The sequence below is a fragment of the Notolepis coatsorum genome, assembly GCF_963971535.1.
Source record: "Notolepis coatsorum genome assembly, chromosome: 10".
NCBI classification, from domain to species: domain Eukaryota; kingdom Metazoa; phylum Chordata; class Actinopteri; order Aulopiformes; family Paralepididae; genus Notolepis; species Notolepis coatsorum.
In genome coordinates this window covers 126,196,820-126,216,819 of record NC_140174.1, presented here as the reverse complement: position 1 = coordinate 126,216,819, position 20,000 = coordinate 126,196,820, and the positions used below count along the sequence as shown (strand labels likewise).

The 20,000-nt window shown below is 47.4% G+C and overlaps 1 protein-coding gene across 1 annotated transcript in view; it reads right to left on the bottom strand.

Moving 5' to 3' along the window:
* Positions 1-20,000, bottom strand: part of LOC311235712 (transducin-like enhancer protein 4) — a gene marked incomplete at both ends in the record, with an annotated part of 199,679 nt that overhangs the window by 14,052 nt on the left and 165,627 nt on the right. The window contains one exon of the mRNA XM_084323178.1: positions 15,874-15,950. Coding sequence (XP_084179304.1) covers positions 15,874-15,950 — 77 coding nt within the window. The remainder of the gene's footprint in view (positions 1-15,873; positions 15,951-20,000) is intronic.

Sequence of the window (20,000 nt, the reverse complement as noted above, 5' to 3'; positions counted from 1 at the left end):
AATAAAAACAGCTTATGCAATCAGAGCTGACCTAGACCCATAACTTTAGGGAAAACATTTTAAAAAACAGATGCGTCTTTAAAAGTGACTTAAAAGAGGACACTGACTCTGCTAGCCTAAGATCCTAGGGTAAGGCAGGAAGAGTAGTCTCACTTTGGTGTACACTAATGGGGATCCACAATAAAACAATAAGGCGTTCCAGAGCATACCCTAGACGCTGTTACTGTAACTGAGGGGTACAATTCCCTGACTGTATTGATAAGTATGGTATCATTAAACCACTACCGCTTTATGTACTTTAACTACTGGCCATACAGTACACGATATCTAAATATGATGAACACTTTCCCACAATGAAATCGGGTCCACACAAAGGTAATAATCAAATATTTAATATATAGCAAAGGGTACATATAACATTCACTATTACGTTTATGATTTGAATGCACTTGTAAGGCAAATGAGTACTCGTAGGCAAATCAACACTGAATGTCCAATCTCTGGTTACGCAGGAAGCAAGTATACAACCTGGCTCTTAGGGAATTATAACGATGGCACACTTAATGATTATAGCTGGATATACTGTAGGGGTCCTCCCGGTTGTAAGCCGGTAGGGGGGGTAGGAGAGCCGTCGGCAGTATCCCGTCTGGTCAACAATGTCTAGGGAGACTTCAGGTACAGAAGACAGTGCAGTAGAATCTTGATCCACAGATGAATACACCTTGGCTCTCTTGTAGGCTGTAGCTGTAGCTGTAGCTGTAGCTCCACAGTGAAGAAGAAGCGAGGCGACCTCAGTCTGGTCTGAGCGCCGTCTCACCTTGACTCCTTTCGGGGTAAATCCAACACTCACCGGTGTTGGCGATTATCCGCTCCACAAATCAAAGTACCAAAGCAAATATATATTCCATGCCGCATAGGGCTCAGCAGTCGTCGGGTAGGTAATCCAATGTACAGGTCCACTCGGTCCTCGCCTAGAACTCCTCGGATGAAAGCACCACGTGTGGTCTGCCCAACCTGGTTAAGACTCCAGATAACACGAGGAAGCGACGGGGATGCTGCTCACCTTAGAACTCTAACCGCACGATGCACCATACATAATAGACTATTATTACTTAATAGAAATACGGTGCCAAACTCTGACAATTCAGCTATTAATTCGCACGAGGTCTCAATGCTATTCTAAGGCCAAACAGGCCATACTACACCGCACGCGGTATCGTGGGGTGAGGCTTCACGTTCTGTTACTTAGTTGGGTAGAAGGGTAAAGGACTAAGGGATAAGAGGACTTCTACATTTACTTGCGCCATATTTATATGCACGGTGAAGAAATAGTGCCACTCTCTTTTCGGTAGCCGTATTCCTGCGCAGAGCCGGGGCTAGTAGAGACATGTTTCGTCGGTACCATTGAACTTGGCTCCAAGGGGCTTGTCCCTGGCGCCAGGTCCTTGTCCAATAAGAGAATGAACTATTATGGGCTGTAGTACGCTAAAGGGATATTCCGTGTATATGTACAAGGAATATACAAGGGATATCAAACGATATACAGATACTATTCAATATATATCCATAAATAAATATATATATTCGGTTTAATCTGATCCTTCACAACAGTTACCATACACTCTGTTACCCTAGGCGCTGTTACCATACACTCTGTTACCATACACTGTTACCATACACTCTGTTACCATACACTGTTACCATACACTCTGTTACCATACACTCTGTTACCATACACTCTGTTACCCTACACTCTGTTACCATACACTCTGTTACCATACACTCTGTTACCATACACTGTTACCATACACTCTGTTACCATACACTCTGTTACCATACACTGTTACCATACACTCTGTTACCATACACTCTGTTACCCTAGGCTCTGTTACCATACACTCTGTTACCCTAGACTCTGTTACCCTCTGTTACCATACACTGTTACCATACACTCTGTTACCCTCTGTTACCATACACTGTTACCATACACTCTGTTACCATACACTCTGTCACCCTACACTCTGTTACCATACACTCTGTTACCCTCTGTTACCATACACTCTGTTACCATACACTCTGTTACCATACACTCTGTTACCCTACACTCTGTTACCATACACTCTGTTACCATACACTCTGTTACCCTACACTCTGTTACCATACACTCTGTTACCATACACTCTGTTACCCTCTGTTACCATACACTCTGTAACCCTACACTCTGTTACCATACACTCTGTTACCATACACTCTGTTACCATACACTCTGTTACCCTCTGTTACCATACACTCTGTTACCATACACTCTGTTACCCTACACTCTGTTACCATACACTCTGTTACCATACACTCTGTTACCATACACTGTTACCATACACTGTTACCATACACTCTGTTACCATACACTGTTACCATACACTCTGTTACCATACACTGTTACCCTACACACTGTTACCCTACACAGTTACCATACACTCTGTTACCATACACTGTTACCATCTGTTACCATACACTGTTACCATACACTCTGTTACCATACACTCTGTCACCCTACACTCTGTTACCATACACTATGTTACCCTCTGTTACCATACACTCTGTTACCCTCTGTTACCATACACTGTTACCATACACTCTGTTACCATACACTCTGTCACCCTACACTCTGTTACCATACACTCTGTTACCCTCTGTTACCATACACTCTGTTACCCTACACTCTGTTACCATACACTGTTACCATACACTCTGTTACCATACACTCTGTTACCCTACACACTGTTACCCTACACTGTTACCATACACTCTGTTACCATACACTCTGTTACCCTACACTATGTTACCATACACTCTGTTACCCTACACTATGTTACCATACACTCTGTTACCATACACTCTGTTACCCTACACTATGTTACCATACACTCTGTTACCATACACTCTGTTACCCTACACTATGTCACCCTACACTCTGTTACCATACACTCTGTTACCCTAGACTCTGTTACCCTCTGTTACCATACACTGTTACCATACACTCTGTTACCCTCTGTTACCATACACTGTTACCATACACTCTGTTACCATACACTCTGTCACCCTACACTCTGTTACCATACACTCTGTTACCCTCTGTTACCATACACTCTGTTACCATACACTCTGTTACCATACACTCTGTTACCCTACACTCTGTTACCATACACTCTGTTACCATACACTCTGTTACCATACACTCTGTTACCCTACACTCTGTTACCATACACTCTGTTACCCTCTGTTACCATACACTCTGTAACCCTACACTCTGTTACCATACACTCTGTTACCATACACTCTGTTACCATACACTCTGTTACCCTCTGTTACCATACACTCTGTTACCATACACTCTGTTACCCTACACTCTGTTACCATACACTCTGTTACCATACACTCTGTTACCATACACTGTTACCATACACTGTTACCATACACTCTGTTACCATACACTGTTACCATACACTCTGTTACCATACACTGTTACCCTACACACTGTTACCCTACACAGTTACCATACACTCTGTTACCATACACTGTTACCATCTGTTACCATACACTGTTACCATACACTCTGTTACCATACACTCTGTCACCCTACACTCTGTTACCATACACTATGTTACCCTCTGTTACCATACACTCTGTTACCCTCTGTTACCATACACTGTTACCATACACTCTGTTACCATACACTCTGTCACCCTACACTCTGTTACCATACACTCTGTTACCCTCTGTTACCATACACTCTGTTACCCTACACTCTGTTACCATACACTGTTACCATACACTCTGTTACCATACACTCTGTTACCCTACACACTGTTACCCTACACTGTTACCATACACTCTGTTACCATACACTCTGTTACCCTACACTATGTTACCATACACTCTGTTACCCTACACTATGTTACCATACACTCTGTTACCATACACTCTGTTACCCTACACTATGTTACCATACACTCTGTTACCATACACTCTGTTACCCTACACTATGTCACCCTACACTCTGTTACCATACACTCTGTTACCATACACTCTGTCACCTGTAATCATAGTAATCATAATAATCATAGCTACCTACCTCATACCTACCCATATAACTCTGTGTGATAGCATGTGCTATCTATCTAGGTCGTCCTCGGACGGGCCCTCCATCGGTGCTTCCAGTCATCCCGATCCTCCATGCATCTGGCTAGCTCGCCGGTGCTTTCTGTTCCCACATCTCTCCTGAGTACGTCCACATAGGTTAACGTGGGACGTCCTCGTGATCGATGCCCGTGTGTTGGTTCCCACAGTACAAGTTTGCTGGTTGGCATCTCATGGTGTCTCTGGCAGTGACCTGCCAGCCTCATTCTCCTGACTGCCACTTTATCGCTCACCTTTAGCACCCCCCCATACAAGTTTGCATTAGTGACATGCTCATCCCTGTTGATGTTGAGCACCACACGCATCATTCTGGTGTAGCACCCATCCAAGGACTTCTGCAGGGTGGGCTTCAAGGTCCAGCATTCACTGCCATACAAAAGGACAGACTCAACTGTTGCATGAAAGAAGTTGAGCTTGATTTGACGGGGGAGGTTGGATTTCCACACACTGGTCATGCCGTTCAGAGCCCTCCACGCAAGTGCCTTCCTCACTTTAAGGTCTTGCTCGGACGAGTTGACCCACGAGCCCAGGTACTTGAAATCACTGACTTCCTTTAGAGCAGAGCCTCCTGTTGTCCTTAGAGGTGGATGATCCGGGAGGATGTTATACATTATGACCTCGGTTTTCTTGGCATTTAGCCTAAGGCCAACCTTGGCGCACTCCGTCTCCACTCTGCACAGGAGTTCCTGTGCCTGCTCCACCTGGTCAGAGAGCAGGCTGATGTCGTCCGCGTAGTCAAGGTCTGTTAGGACTATGGCGGGGTGTCGTCTCGATCTCCTTGGGGTTATTGTGAGACCAAGTTCCTGCTCCCGTCCATTGATGGCCTTCCTGAGCGCATAGTCGAGGACTATGACGAAAAGGAAGGGGGCAAGGGTGTCCCCTTGCATCACTCCAGCCAGGATGTCAAATTCTTCACTGTTGCCGTCTGGGGTTACCACCTTGGCCCTTGTACCCGTGTGCATGGTCCCTATGGCCCGGAGTAGATTGGGAGGGACTCCGTAGGCCTTGAGTATCCTCATCATCACGGCTCTGTGTATCGAGTCAAAAGCCTTTTTGAAGTCGATAAAGCACAGTACCGCTGTCAGGTTGTTCTTCTTAACCTCCTCGATGATTCTTCTCAAGGCCAAGATCTGGGCCACAGTGGTCCTCTTCTCTCGGAAACCATTTTGGTTCTCCCTGAGGTGGGGGTCGATGGCTTTCCTTATCCGGTTTAGTATCATGCGATTGTACATCTTTGCAATGACACATGTCAGACTTATGCCACGGTAGTTGTCTGGCTTCGAGAGATCTCCGGACTTAGGCACTGGGATGATGTTAGAGAGAGACCACATATCAGGCTGGTTGTTTTTCATCAGGGCATGGTTGCAGAACTCCAGGATGATGTTGTCAAGGTCACAGTTCTTATAGACCTCTGGGGGAATGCCGTCCGGCCCAGAACTTTTCCCCTGCTTCAGTGTGGATTTCACTTTGGTAAACTCCCTGGCTGTGAAGGGACCATCGTCAATAGTGAGATTCGTGAGGACGGCAGGTATCGTCTCCTCATCTTCATCCACTGTCGAGTGTGTTCCCAGTAGATTTCGGAAGTGAGTGAACCAGGAGGTCACCCTCTCCTCTGGGCTGTTGCCTTCTACCTGTCCCTGCTTCGACCTTTTCCTCCCACTCATCTCATTGATGACCCTCCATGCGCAGTAGTGCTGTATATACCGTATATTGTATATACATGTATATATTTATACAGTATTTACCACATGTATATATATGTCTGAATATACCTGCATATAAATCTCCTGGTTGTCCCACGGACCCGGTTAATAACAAAAGGTGACCGGTCCTTCCAATTTATGGCCCCTACCCTTTGGAACACCCTCCCCCTTTCTATGCGTTCACTTGACTCCCTATCCACTTTTAAGGAACAGTTGAAAACGTTTTTATTCAGACAGGCTTTTAAATAATTCCTGGTTGTATACGTTGTTTATTTATTTATAATTGTTGTTTTGTTTTTAGGTTTTTAGTTGCACTCATATTTAGTTATTTAATTGTAACTATGCCTATGCTTACGATGTGTGTGGCAACCCCAAGCCACCCCTGGGCTTGGTGATTGATGGGCGCTATGTGGCGACCCAATGGCTGGGCGCTGCCCATGTTTGGGCGTCCGCTTCCGGACGCACCTGTCACTAAATACCCATCAGAGTGATTACCTGATTAGCGAATCACGGCGCGGTGCGCCTGTTGGAGAAGGGGGACTTAATGGAGCCGAGGAGCCTCCTCTCAGTCCCCCGTAGCAGCGCAAGGCAAAAGGCCACAGAGCGGAGACGCCGCCCGGCCGACAGCAAACCGTTATTATTTGACTAAGAAAATAAAGAGTATGATTTTGGGAACTGCAACCTGTCTGTGTGTTGTTTATTCTGCCACCCCTACACCTGGAATTGCCACAGTGGTGGAGAATGCGGGCATAGTCTACTGGCAATCAGGGGTGCAGAATAAACAACAATAGACTTTATCAGAATAGAATAAAAGAAATTAAAAAAAATATATATATATATATATAAATTTAATAACGGAAAAAGCATGGACGCGCTGGTGCAGCAGCTTGTACAGGCGAGCATGGAACAACAGACCCGGCACGAAGAGGCCCTGCACGAACAGAGGAAACAGACGGGGATGATCCACGCGGAGCTCCAGCGGATGGCCGCTCACCGGCAGGAGGAAGGGGCCGCCGAGACGCGGCCTAACCCCGGGCGCTTCATCCCCAAGCTGACGGAGCAGGAGGATATAGAAGCCTATCTCCTGGCGTTTGAGCGCACCGCCGGCCGGGAGGGCTGGCCCGAAGACGACTGGGGGGGACTGCTGGCCCCCTTCCTGTCGGGTAATGCACAAAAAGCCTACCAGGACCTGCCACCGGAGCAAGCCGGGAACTACACTCGGCTGAAGCAGGAAATTCTGTCCCGGTACGGCCATAGTCTGCAGTCCCGCGCGCAGCGGTTCCATGACTGGGTGTATGACGCACAGGCCTCCCCGCGCTCCCAGATGCACAACCTGGTCCGCACAAGCCGAGCCTGGCTAATGACTGACCCCGGAGGGCCCACGGTTTTGGAACGGATTGTTATGGACCGCTTTGTCCGAGCCCTCCCCTATGACTCGAAGAAGCAGGCGAGTCAAGCGGACCCCCGCTCCATGGAGCAGCTGGTGAATATTGTGGAGGCCCACCAGGTAACGCGGGAGTTACTCAAAGGGGGGCGAGGGGAAAAGCCAGAGCGGCCGAGAACAAGGAGGGGTCCCGACGAGCCCAGCCCAAGGGGCCGGGTAGGGAACGCAGGTGAGCCCGAACTACCCCGAAGAAGACCGCTGTTCGACCAGGACCAAAGACGCTGCTACGACTGCGGCGAGCCCGGGCATCTCTCGTGGAACTGCCCAGGCCGGGATGTGTCCATGCCATCGGCGGCAGCTTCAGACCCCCGCGGAAAGACGTGCAACTATGGCGCAGCCTGTTGGGCCCATAAGGAAACATCGGCGACACTTTTACCCGTGCGCGTCAACGACAAAGATGCCGTAGCGCTCCTGGACTCGGGTAGTGCCATAACGCTGGTTCAGCCCCATTTGGCACACTACAGCGCCGATCACCCTGACAACCACCAAGGGGGTCTGCTCGATGACAGCCGGCGTCATACCTAACCTGCCGGTAGCGCTGCTGATTGGTCGAGACTGCCCCCTGTATCGCCAGCTGTGCTCAGCCGTCATCTCCCCGCGCACCCCACCCTCTACGGGTAAACCGAGGAAGAAGAAAGGGTTACGTCAGCCGAAGGTGTGTGCTCTGAACGTAACGGGGAGTGAGACTGAGACGGCCTCAGATGTAGGTGACGACGCGCCGGAACCCCTGGATATACCGGGGAGTGAGACAGAGACGGCATCAGGTGTGGGTGACGACGCGCCAGCGCCCCAAGCGGGCCCCGAGACGGATAACAGTGACGAGGACCCCTTTGCGGAGTTCCCCCAGGCGGACGAGGTGGGGAGGGACCTGGCGGGTCAGTTCGGAACGGCCCAGCTGGAAGACCCAAACCTAACGCAGGCCCGGGCGAATATCAAGACCATAGATGGAAATCCCGTGGAGGGGGTGAGTAACCTGCCATATCCTCACTTTGCAATAAAAAGACAATTGCTGTACCAAGTTGTAAAAAAGAATGATGAGGTTAGGGATCTATTGCTGGTACCGAAGTTCTTTATTCCCACTGTACTCCAGCTGGCGCATTCACATATCCTCGGAGCGCACCTGGGCGTGGACAAAACCATGGAGCGCATAAGGGCGCGTTTCCATTGGCCGGGCATGAAGAGAGCGGTAGAGGACTATTGCCGGAGCTGCCCAGAGTGTCAACGCGCAGCACCAAAGGTACAATATAAAAGTCCTCTGATCCCGCTGCCCATCATTGAGACCCCATTCTCAAGAATTGCCCTCGACGTAGTGGGCCCTCTAGTTAAATCGTCCCGAGGCCACCAGTATATACTGGTAATCATAGATTATGCTACCCGTTACCCCGAAGCCATCCCGTTACGCACGGTGACGGCCAAAATTGTGGCACGGGAGCTCTTTCATTTGTTTAGTCGGGTGGGAATTGCCGACTCTATTCTCACGGATCAGGGCTCGTGCTTTATGTCGCGGGTCATGAAAGAAATGTGCAAACTAATGAAAGTGGAACAGCTACGAACCTCCATATACCATCCACAGACGGATGGACTGTGCGAGCGCTTTAACAAGACCCTGAAAAGCATGCTAAGGAAGGTGATGGAGAAGGATGGGAAGAATTGGGATCAGTTGTTGCCCTTTCTGATGTTCTCTGTGCGTGAGGTCCCACAGGCCTCCACTGGCTTCTCGCCATTTGAGCTGCTCTACGCCCGCAAGCCGCGGGGTCTCCTGGACATCGCAAAGGAGATTTGGGAGGAACAGCCGTCGCCCCACCGGTCTCTCATAGAGCATGTGCAGGTAATGAGAGACAGGATGAAGGCGCTCTGGCCAGTGGTGAGAGAACACATGCAACAGGCCCAAGACGCACAGAAGCGCATTTATGACCGGGGCGCACAGCCACGGGAGTTTAATGTGGGGGACCGAGTCCTAGTACTGGTACCGACAGCAGAGTGCAAATTCCTAGCCAAATGGCAGGGACCCTACGACATAATCGAGAAAGTGGGTCCCGTCAACTACAAGGTCCACCAGCCCGACCGTAGGAAGCATCGACAGTTATACCATGTTAACCTGTTGAAGAAATGGCATGCCCGGGATGTGTTGCTCTCGCCCCCCCCTCTTCCCCCTTTTGCGCAGCAGGTGGCAGAGGCGGCCGATGTTCCCATCGGGGAACAGTTGTCCCCGACCCAACGGCAGGAGCTTCGGGAGCTGGTCCAACAGAACCGGGACGTGTTCTCGGCCACGCCGGGCCGCACCACATTGGCCCAGCACCACATCATTACCAGCCCGGGAGACAAGGTAAAGCTGAAGCCCTATCGTATCCCAGAGGCAAAAAGAGAGGCAGTCAGAAGAGAAGTGCGGGTCATGCTGGAGATGGGAGTAATTGAGGAGTCTCATAGCGGGTGGTCCAGTCCTATTGTTTTAGTGCCAAAACCCGACTCAACAACCAGGTTCTGTAATGATTTCAGGAAGCTTAATGAAATTTCAAAGTTTGACGCCTATCCCATGCCTAGAGTGGATGAGCTCATTGACAGACTGGGCCTGGCCAGATTTATCACGACACTAGACCTAACGAAGGGTTATTGGCAAGTCCCTCTGGCCCCCGCCTCAAGGGAGAAGACGGCTTTCTCCACCCCAGATGGGCTGTTCCATTATAAAGTTCTCCCGTTTGGCCTGCATGGGGCGCCATCTACCTTTCAGAGGCTGATGGACAGAGTACTACGGCCCCATCGGGGGTATGCAGCCGCATATCTCGATGACATTATCATCCACTCGTCAGATTGGGACACCCACCTCCAAAAGGTGAGAGCGGTGTTGGGGGCCCTCCGGGAGGCGGGTCTCACCGCCAACCCAAAGAAATGCAGGCTGGGATTAGAAGAGGCAGAGTACCTGGGGTTCACAATAGGCCGGGGCAATGTGAAACCGCAGAAGAGGAAGATTGATGCAATAAGGGAGTGGCCTCGCCCTTTAACCAAGAAGCAGGTCAGGACATTTAATGGGCTAGCGAGCTATTATAGGAGGTTTATCCCTAACTTTGCTGCTCGCGCTGCTCCCCTCACAGATCTGACCCAGGCGCGGCGGCCGTTCACGGTGAAGTGGACACCGGAGGCGGAGGCGGCGTTCGAGGACCTCAAGACTGCCCTCTGTTCGGGACCGGTGCTGATCTCCCCGAACTTCGACAAGGAGATGACGGTACAAACAGACGCATCAGAGGTGGGACTGGGAGCGGTCCTCTCCCAGCAACTGGAGGGTGAGGAACATCCGATTTTATATGTGAGCAGGAAGCTGCTGCCACACGAGCGCGAAGGTCTGGCAATTAAGTGGGCACTGGAGACGCTCCGCTATTATCTGCTGGGGAGGCGTTTCACGCTGGTGACGGATCACGCCCCCCTAGTCTGGATGGCCAAGACAAAGGGGACCAATGCCAGGGTGACTCGATGGTTTCTGGAGTTACAGTCATTTAACTTTTCTGTCATTCACAGGTCAGGGGTGGCGCATGGCAACGCAGACGCCCTCTCCAGGAAGGATGCCTGTTGGGCGTCGGACGCTCTTCCCCGACGGTCGGAGCTGGAGGGGGGGTACTGTGGCAACCCCAAGCCACCCCTGGGCTTGGTGATTGATGGGCGCTATGTGGCGACCCAATGGCTGGGCGCTGCCCATGTTTGGGCGTCCGCTTCCGGACGCACCTGTCACTAAATACCCATCAGAGTGATTACCTGATTAGCGAATCACGGCGCGGTGCGCCTGTTGGAGAGGGGGGACTTAATGGAGCCGAGGAGCCTCCTCTCAGTCCCCCGTAGCAGCGCAAGGCAAAAGGCCACAGAGCGGAGACGCCGCCCGGCCGACAGCAAACCGTTATTATTTGACTAAGAAAATAAAGAGTATGATTTTGGGAACTGCAACCTGTCTGTGTGTTGTTTATTCTGCCACCCCTACACCTGGAATTGCCACATGTGTCAGAATTGTTTTATGTGTAGTGCGTTCATCTCTATGTTGCTATGTTTTACTTCTGTGAAGCACTTTGTGATTTTATCTGAGAAAGGTGCTATACAAATAAAGTTTACTTACTTACTTACTTACTTCTATATACATACTTATACACCTGCATATAACCCATATAACTCTGTATGATAGCATGCACAATAATGCTGTATATAAATAAATATATATATTATATATATACTCTATATCCATGCCTCTATGTACATACCTTCACATAATCCTTGTTACATATCTGCAGATACTATATCTATATCTGTACATACCCTTACCTACTCTTACTAGTTACACTGCTGGCCAGTATGACTTAGTACCATAATGTCTTTATACCTGAATCACTGTACTTAATACTACAACTCTGTACATACATCTGATTAGCACTATTACTCAGTAGTACTCATTTATATATACCTAGTTTAATAACATGTACATTGTATATTACTATTGCACTTCCAAGTCTTTATTCCCAGCATTTGAAGTGTGGAAATCAGGGATGGGTCATACAAAATGTATAATAATCGTTTGGGGTCCAAGTCGACTTTTGTAATGTGGCTGTTATTATTATGTTATTATTATAGATATATGCATTGCTGTTGAAAACGTCACTGAAATCATTTTAACAGAGTGGAATCCATGAAGTGCAATTTTCTATTTCAGCCACTAAGAGGGAGTGTTGTGTCACATGTACTTGCAACGCTGCACAATTTATTTTTTGTATCCACTTTTTCTCCCATTTTCTATATTTTCTCCCATCCCAATTTCGTATCATCCAATTCAACCCTCCCCTGTCACGAACGCTGTTTCTTGCCTCCCACAAGCCGGCTGCAATGTGGACTAAGTCATACATAGCACAAGTCCCCTCCGGTACTTGAGGTAACAGCAGTCGCATCTTTTCACCTGCGCAGCTCGATCTCTCAGTGGCGAGGAGTAACGCGTGGGAGGCTCACGCTGCCCCCGACACTTCCTGATTCTACTGCGCAGGCGCACCAACCGACCTGTAGGAGTCGCTGTCCACAACGCCCGATCCCCACCCATCAGTTTCCTTCCCCCTAATACGGCCAATGTGTATTAGTATGAACGACCAGCTAAACTGAAAGCAATGTGGAGCACTGGGCTCGAACAGGCAAGCCCAGCGTCTCCGTCATTCGTGGCGAGCGCCTTGCCCACTACGCCACGTAGCCGCCCCTTTATTGACATATTTGAAGTGGGAAGGGGCTGGAGGCACAGGAGCACACAGCCTCAGTGCACTATAGGGCTGAGCCCAAACGTTCCAAGGTTCGGACCTTCGTTCCTTACGTTGGCACTCAAATCTTAAATAATGGGTTCGAACCTTCGCTTTTTTTTCTTTTACTTTTCTTTTTTTTTCTCTTTTTTTTGTATTTTCTTTTTTTTATAATTTTTTAAACAAACACATAAACAAACATGACAACACAAGATTAGATATACAAGCATTAATTAACAGTGCACATCCAATGAAATCACCATTTAGATAAATGTCGTATACAAGATATACCCCTAATACCTGCTATCTATTACCCTACACACATATGCTCTTGCTCGCACCCCCCCCCCCCCCCTGGACCCCCCAATGGATAATCCATCCATTATCATTCGCTCCTAACCAGACCCTACCATTATATGCTAGCTTTTATTCTCTCCACCACTTCTAACCACATTGACATTTTGGATTCATTGAGACCCAAAATTCTTGCTGTAGATATTTCTAGATAAATCACATCGAGATATGTAAGAATCCAGACCTTCCGGCAAATTTGTTCAGGTTGAAACCATCGTGATGCTATCAGCTTTTTAGCCACTGTGATACCAGATAAAACCAATCTCTTTAGCTGCATAGATACTGCACACTCAAAAACATCATTCAGCAGTAATACAGAGGGGTGTACAGGTATATTCAGAGTTAAGAGATTTGATAATTGCTGGGTCACTTCTTTCCAGAATATCTTAACTAGTGGGCAGTCCCAGTACATTTTTTTTCTCTTTACATTTTTTATTTTTCGTTTCATTTTATTTTACACAAAAAATATATATCAGAATGTGATATGTATCAGAATCAGTACTCCTCATCATACTGTGTGTACTCCTCATCATACTGTGTGTATTCCTCATCATACTGTGTGTACTCCTCATCATACTGTGTGTACTCCTCATCATACCGTGTGTACTCCTCATCATACTGTGTGTACTCATCATCATACTGTGTGTATTCCTCATCATACTGTGTGTACTCCTCATCATACTGTGTGTACTCCTCATCATACCGTGTGTACTCCTCATCATACTGTGTGTATTCCTCATCATACTGTGTGTATTCCTCATCATACCGTGTGTACTCCTCATCATACTGTGTGTATTCCTCATCATACTGTGTGTATTCCTCATCATACTGTGTGTACTCCTCATCATAACGTGTGTACTCCTCATCATACTGTGTGTATTCCTCATCATACTGTGTGTATTCCTCATCATACTGTGTGTACTCCTCATCATACTGTGTGTACTCCTCATCACACTGTGTGTACTCATCATCATAATGTGTGTACTCATCATCATACTGTGTGTATTCCTCATCATACTGTGTGTACTCATCATCATATTGTGTGTACTCCTCATCACACTGTGTGTACTCCTCATCATACTGTGTGTACTCCTCATCATAACGTGTGTACTCCTCATCATACTGTGTATTCCTCATCATACTGTGTGTACTCATCATCATAATGTGTGTACTCATCATCATACTGTGTGTATTCCTCATCACACTGTGTGTACTCCTCATCACACTGTGTGTACTCATCATCATAATGTGTGTACTCATCATCATACTGTGTGTACTCCTCATCACACTGTGTGTACTCATCATCATAATGTGTGTACTCCTCATCATACTGTGTGTACTCCTCATCACACTGTGTGTACTCCTCATCATACCGTGTGTACTCCTCATCACACTGTGTGTACTCCTCATCATACTGTGTGTACTCATCATCATAATGTGTGTACTCATCATCATACTGTGTGTACTCCTCATCACACTGTGTGTACTCATCATCATAATGTGTGTACTCATCATCATACTGTGTGTACTCCTCATCATACTGTGTGTACTCATCATCATACTGTGTGTACTCCTCATCACACTGTGTGTACTCATCATCATACCGTGTGTACTCATCATCATAATGTGTGTACTCATCATCATAATGTGTGTACTCATCATCATACTGTGTGTACTCCTCATCATACTGTGTGTACTCCTCATCATACTGTGTGTACTCCTCATCATACCGTGTGTACTCCTCATCATACTGTGTGTACTCCTCCTCATCATACTGTGTGTACTCATCATCATACTGTGTGTACTCCTCATCATACTGTGTGTACTCCTCATCATACTGTGTGTACTCCTCCTCATCATACTGTGTGTACTCATCATCATACTGTGTGTACTCCTCATCATCATACTGTGTGTACTCCTCATCATACTGTGTGTACTCCTCATCACACTGTGTGTACTCATCATCATAATGTGTGTACTCCTCATCATCATACTGTGTGTACTCCTCATCACACTGTGTGTATTCCTCATCACACTGTGTGTACTCATCATCATACTGTGTGTACTCATCATCATACTGTGTGTACTCATCATCATAATGTGTGTACTCATCATCATACTGTGTGTACTCATCATCATAATGTGTGTACTCATCATCATACTGTGTGTACTCATCATCATAATGTGTGTACTCATCATCATAACGTGTGTACTCCTCATCACACTGTGTGTACTCCTCATCATACTGTGTGTACTCCTCATCATACTGTGTGTACTCCTCATCATACTGTGTGTACTCCTCATCACACTGTGTGTACTCATCATCATACTGTGTGTACTCATCATCACACTGTGTGTACTCATCATCATACTGTGTGTATTCCTCATCATACCGTGTGTACTCCTCATCATACTGTGTGTACTCCTCATCATACTGTGTGTATTCATCATCATACTGTGTGTACTCCTCATCATACTGTGTGTACTACTCATCATCATACTGTGTGTACTCATCATCATACTGTGTGTACTCCTCATCATACTGTGTGTACTCATCATCATACTGTGTGTACTCATCATCATACTGTGTGTACTCCTCATCATCATACTGTGTGTACTCATCATCATACTGTGTGTACTCATCATCACACTGTGTGTACTCATCATCATACTGTGTGTACTCATCATCATAATGTGTGTACTCATCATCATACTGTGTGTACTCCTCATCACACTGTGTGTACTCATCATCACACTGTGTGTACTCATCATCATACTGTGTGTACTCCTCATCACACTGTGTGTACTCATCATCATAATGTGTGTACTCCTCATCATACTGTGTGTACTCATCATCATACTGTGTGTACTCATCATCATACTGTGTGTACTCATCATCATACTGTGTGTACTCATCATCACCTACGGTTTTCCAGCAGGAATGCCCGGCAGGTTGGGAGGAAGTCCAGGGACACGGATGTGATGATGATGATCAAACCCCACCTGTAGAGAGAGAGAGGCTCTTAGTGTGTAGCTACCACTGATGAGGTAGTGTGTGTGTGTGTGTGTGTGTGTGTGTGTGTGTGTGTGTGTGTGTGTGTGTGTGTGTGTGTGTGTGTGTGTGTGTGTGTGTGTGTGTGTGTGTGTGTGTGTGTGTGTGTGTGTGTGAAATACCAACAGCTACAGCAGACCATCTCACAGCTAGGCTACAGATGTAAACTCCTAGTTTTTATCTTTGGCAGCCTAGGGCATGTGCACAAGTTGGTTGTGAGGGGCCTACAAATAGCTGGTCTCCCCAAAAGGAAGGCCAAGCAGTTAGCCAGGTACTGCTCAGTATCAGCAATTATAGGAAGCCGCTCAATTTGGAGGAGGCGCTGTTACCTTTACCCATGATTCTGCCGCCCATGCGCCTTGTACCTGAGTGTTCTCCATAATTTTCTGATTGCACTCGCATTGTTTATGTCCTTTGTATGAGGCTTCCTTGTACTTCTGTTTATGTGGACATAAATAAACATTTCAAATGTGTGTGTGTGTGTGCGTGCGTGCGTGCGTGCGTGCGTGCGTGTGTGCGTGCGTGCGTGCGTGTGTGTGTGTGTAGCTACCACTGATGAGGTAGTGTGTGTGTGGTATCCAGGTCTCAGTAAGAGCCATAAGCTGGAGGTTTTGACTATGGGCATAGGCAGTAATGAAGTCTGCTTTCCTGATGGCTGATTGATTGATTCCATAAGCCTCCACGTACAGTGATAGGTATATTTGTGGCTGTGGGGGGGTAGCAGAGGTTTGCAGAATTGCTTCCAAACTGGTATGGATGGCTTGAAGCTGGTCTGGTGGAGGAAAGTGTGGGGATAGGTAGTGTTACAAAGGATCAGATTAAACCGAATATATATATTTATTTATTGATATATATTGCATAGTATTTGTATATCGTTTGATATCCCTCGTATATTCCTTGTACATATACACGGAATATCCCTTTAGCCCAGACCATAATATTTCATTCTCCTATTGGACAGCGGTCCACCGGCGCCAGGGACCGGCCTCCGGGGTCAGGTTCAAAGTCACCGTCAAGACGTGTCTGGACATGCCCGGCCTTGCCCAGGGATACGCGACAGAAATGAGATTGGAACTAGTTTGTTCACCGTGCGTATAAATACGGCGCAGGTGAATATAGAAGCCCCTTAGCCCCTTAGTATGTTACCCAAGAAGTTGAAGCCTCACCCACGATACAACGTGCGGTGAAGTATGGCCTGTTTGGCCCCAGAATAGAGCATTGAGACCGCGTGCGAATTAATAACTGAATTGTCAGAGTTTGGCGCTATACCGTCGAGTGCGACATATTTCTATTAAGTCAATAATAGTCTATTTGTGTATAGTGTATCGTGCGGCTAAAGTTCTACAGTGACCAGCATCTCCAACGCTTCCTCGTATTAGCTAGAGTTCTTATCCAGGCTGGGCTGACCACATGGCGCTTTCACCCGAGGAGACCTAGACGAGAACCGTATGGACATGTACACTGGATTAATCTACCCGACGACTACATAGCCCTTTGCGGCTGGAATATATTTGCTTTGGTCCTGTGATTTATGGAGCGGATAATCGCTGACGCCTGCACGTGTTGGATTTACCCCGCGAGGAGTCAAGTCGAGTCGGCGCCTCAGAGAGCCTGAGGCCGACTAGCTTTCTTCACTGTGGAGCTACAGTCCACGGAGAACAACTGTATTCGTCTGTGGATCAAGAGGCTATTGCACCGGCTCCTGTACCTGGAGTCTCCTTAGTCATCGTTGACCAGACGTTCTACTACCGACAGATCTTCTACCCCTGCTGGCTTACAACCAGGGGGAACCCCTTCCAGTATCTCCTGCTATATTACTAGTGTACCATAGATATAATTCCCTAAGATTCAGGTTGTATAATTACCTCCTGCGTAACCAGAGAATGGACATTCATTATTGATTTGCCTACGCATATTCCTTTGCCTTACAAGTGCATTCAAAGAATAATGTAAAGTATATTATGTACCCTTTGCTCCATTAAATACTTGATTATACCTTTGTGTGGAACCGATTTCATTGTGGGAAGTGTTCATCATATTCATATATCGTGTACTGTATGGCCAGTAATTAAAGTACATAAAGCGGTAGTGGTTTAATGATACCATACTTATCAATACAGTCAGGGAATTGTACCCCTCAGTTACAGGTAGGAAGCACATTGTTGAGAGGGATAGGTGTACAGCAGTAGTAGTAGCAGGAGGAAAGGTGAGGTTCTCAGGTGAAGAGGGGAGGAAGAAAGACAGAGAAATGGCAAAGGAAAAAATTCCGGAATAGAGTAATAGATAAAGTCATCCCTATATATAAAAAAGGGAGCAAATCTGACCCCAGCAATTATAGACCAGTCTCAATTTTAAGTGTGTTATCCAAAGTCCTAGAGAAGATAGTCCATGAACAAGTCCAGGAATATGCAAGCAGCCATGACCTCCTGTATGACCTCCAATCCGGCTTTAGGAAGTCTTACTCTACTGAAACATGTCTTCTTTATCTTACAGACAGTATCAGGAGGGAGATAGATTCAGGTAAACTGTGTGGGCTAGTTCTTCTAGACCTACAGAAGGCTTTCGACACAGTGAACCATGACATACTGCTCTCCAAGCTTAAGGCCTTGGGTATGTCTGAGACAGTGGTCAGATAATTCTCTTCCTACCTTGCTGATAGGGTGCAGCGGGTTGAGGTCAGTGGCACTATGTCAGAGGCCAAGCCCATTGTATGTGGGGTCCCACAAGGAAGCGTGCTAGGACCTCTCCTTTTTTTACTGTACATAAATGACATGTCAGCAGCATGCTCATGTAACTTGTTTTTATTTGCAGACGACTCAGCCCTGCTAGTCTCACACAAGGATCAGAACACACTAGAACAGATGCTAGGTGAAGAACTTGCAGGGGTCAGCAGGTGGCTTTCGGACAACAGGCTTTCTCTTCACCTAGGTAAGACAGAGGCAGTACTATTAGCCTCCAAGCCCAAGCTCAGGAAAGCACGGGAGTTTAATATCCAGCTAGGAGCTGTAACCCTAAAACAGCAAAAGAAAGCGAAGTATCTAGGCTGTATGATAGACGGGAGCCTAGATGGGGAGGCTATGGCCTCCCAAGTACTGGGCAAAGTCAACGCCCGCACCAGGTACCTAGCTAGGAAAGCCAACCTCCTTGGCAGAGATAGCCTCAGGCTACTAGCAAATAGCCTAGTACTCTGCCACTTTGACTATGATAGCGTATCGTGGTTCGAGGGCCTGACAGTGAACATAAAAAAGAAGCTTCAGGTTTCCCAAAATAAGCTAGTAAGGGTGGTAATGGGTCTTGGCCCTCGCACCCACATAGGGAGGAGTCACTTCCAGGAGCTAAACTGGCTTCCTGTGGAGGCCAGAGTTACCCAGCTCAGACTGAACATAGTGCACAATATTATAAACCAAAGGTCCCCTAGATACTTCCAGAACTACTTCATGTGTGAGGCGTGTGTGAGGAAGGGACAGGAGGGAGAGTACAGGGACCAGGTGGGAGCCTTCAGCGACTGGAGCGAACGGAACGGCCTTCTCCTGAACGCAAAAAAGACCAAGGAGATGGTACTGGATTTCCGCAGGTCGAAACCACCTCTGCAACCAGTCAGCATACGGGGAAACAACATTGCGACGGTGCAGACATACAAATATTTAGGCGTGCACCTAGACGATGAGCTGGCCTGGGCTGCTAACGCGGAAGCGCTCTACAAGAAAGGACAGAGCCGGCTGTTCTTCCTTAGGAGGCTCAGGTCTTTTAATGTGTGTGGGGAAATGTTGTTCATGTTCTATCAGGCAGTGGTGTCAAGTGTGCTTCTCTACGCCGCTGTCTGTTGGGGTGGTAATACCACGGCCAGGGATACCAGACGGCTGGATAAGCTGGTCAAGAAGGCTGGCTCAGTGGTGGGGAGGAGACTGGACCCACTGGGGACCGTGGTGGAGAGCCGCACGCAGAGCAAGCTGCTGGCCATCATGGGCAATACCAACCACCCTCTCCACCACACCCTGGTG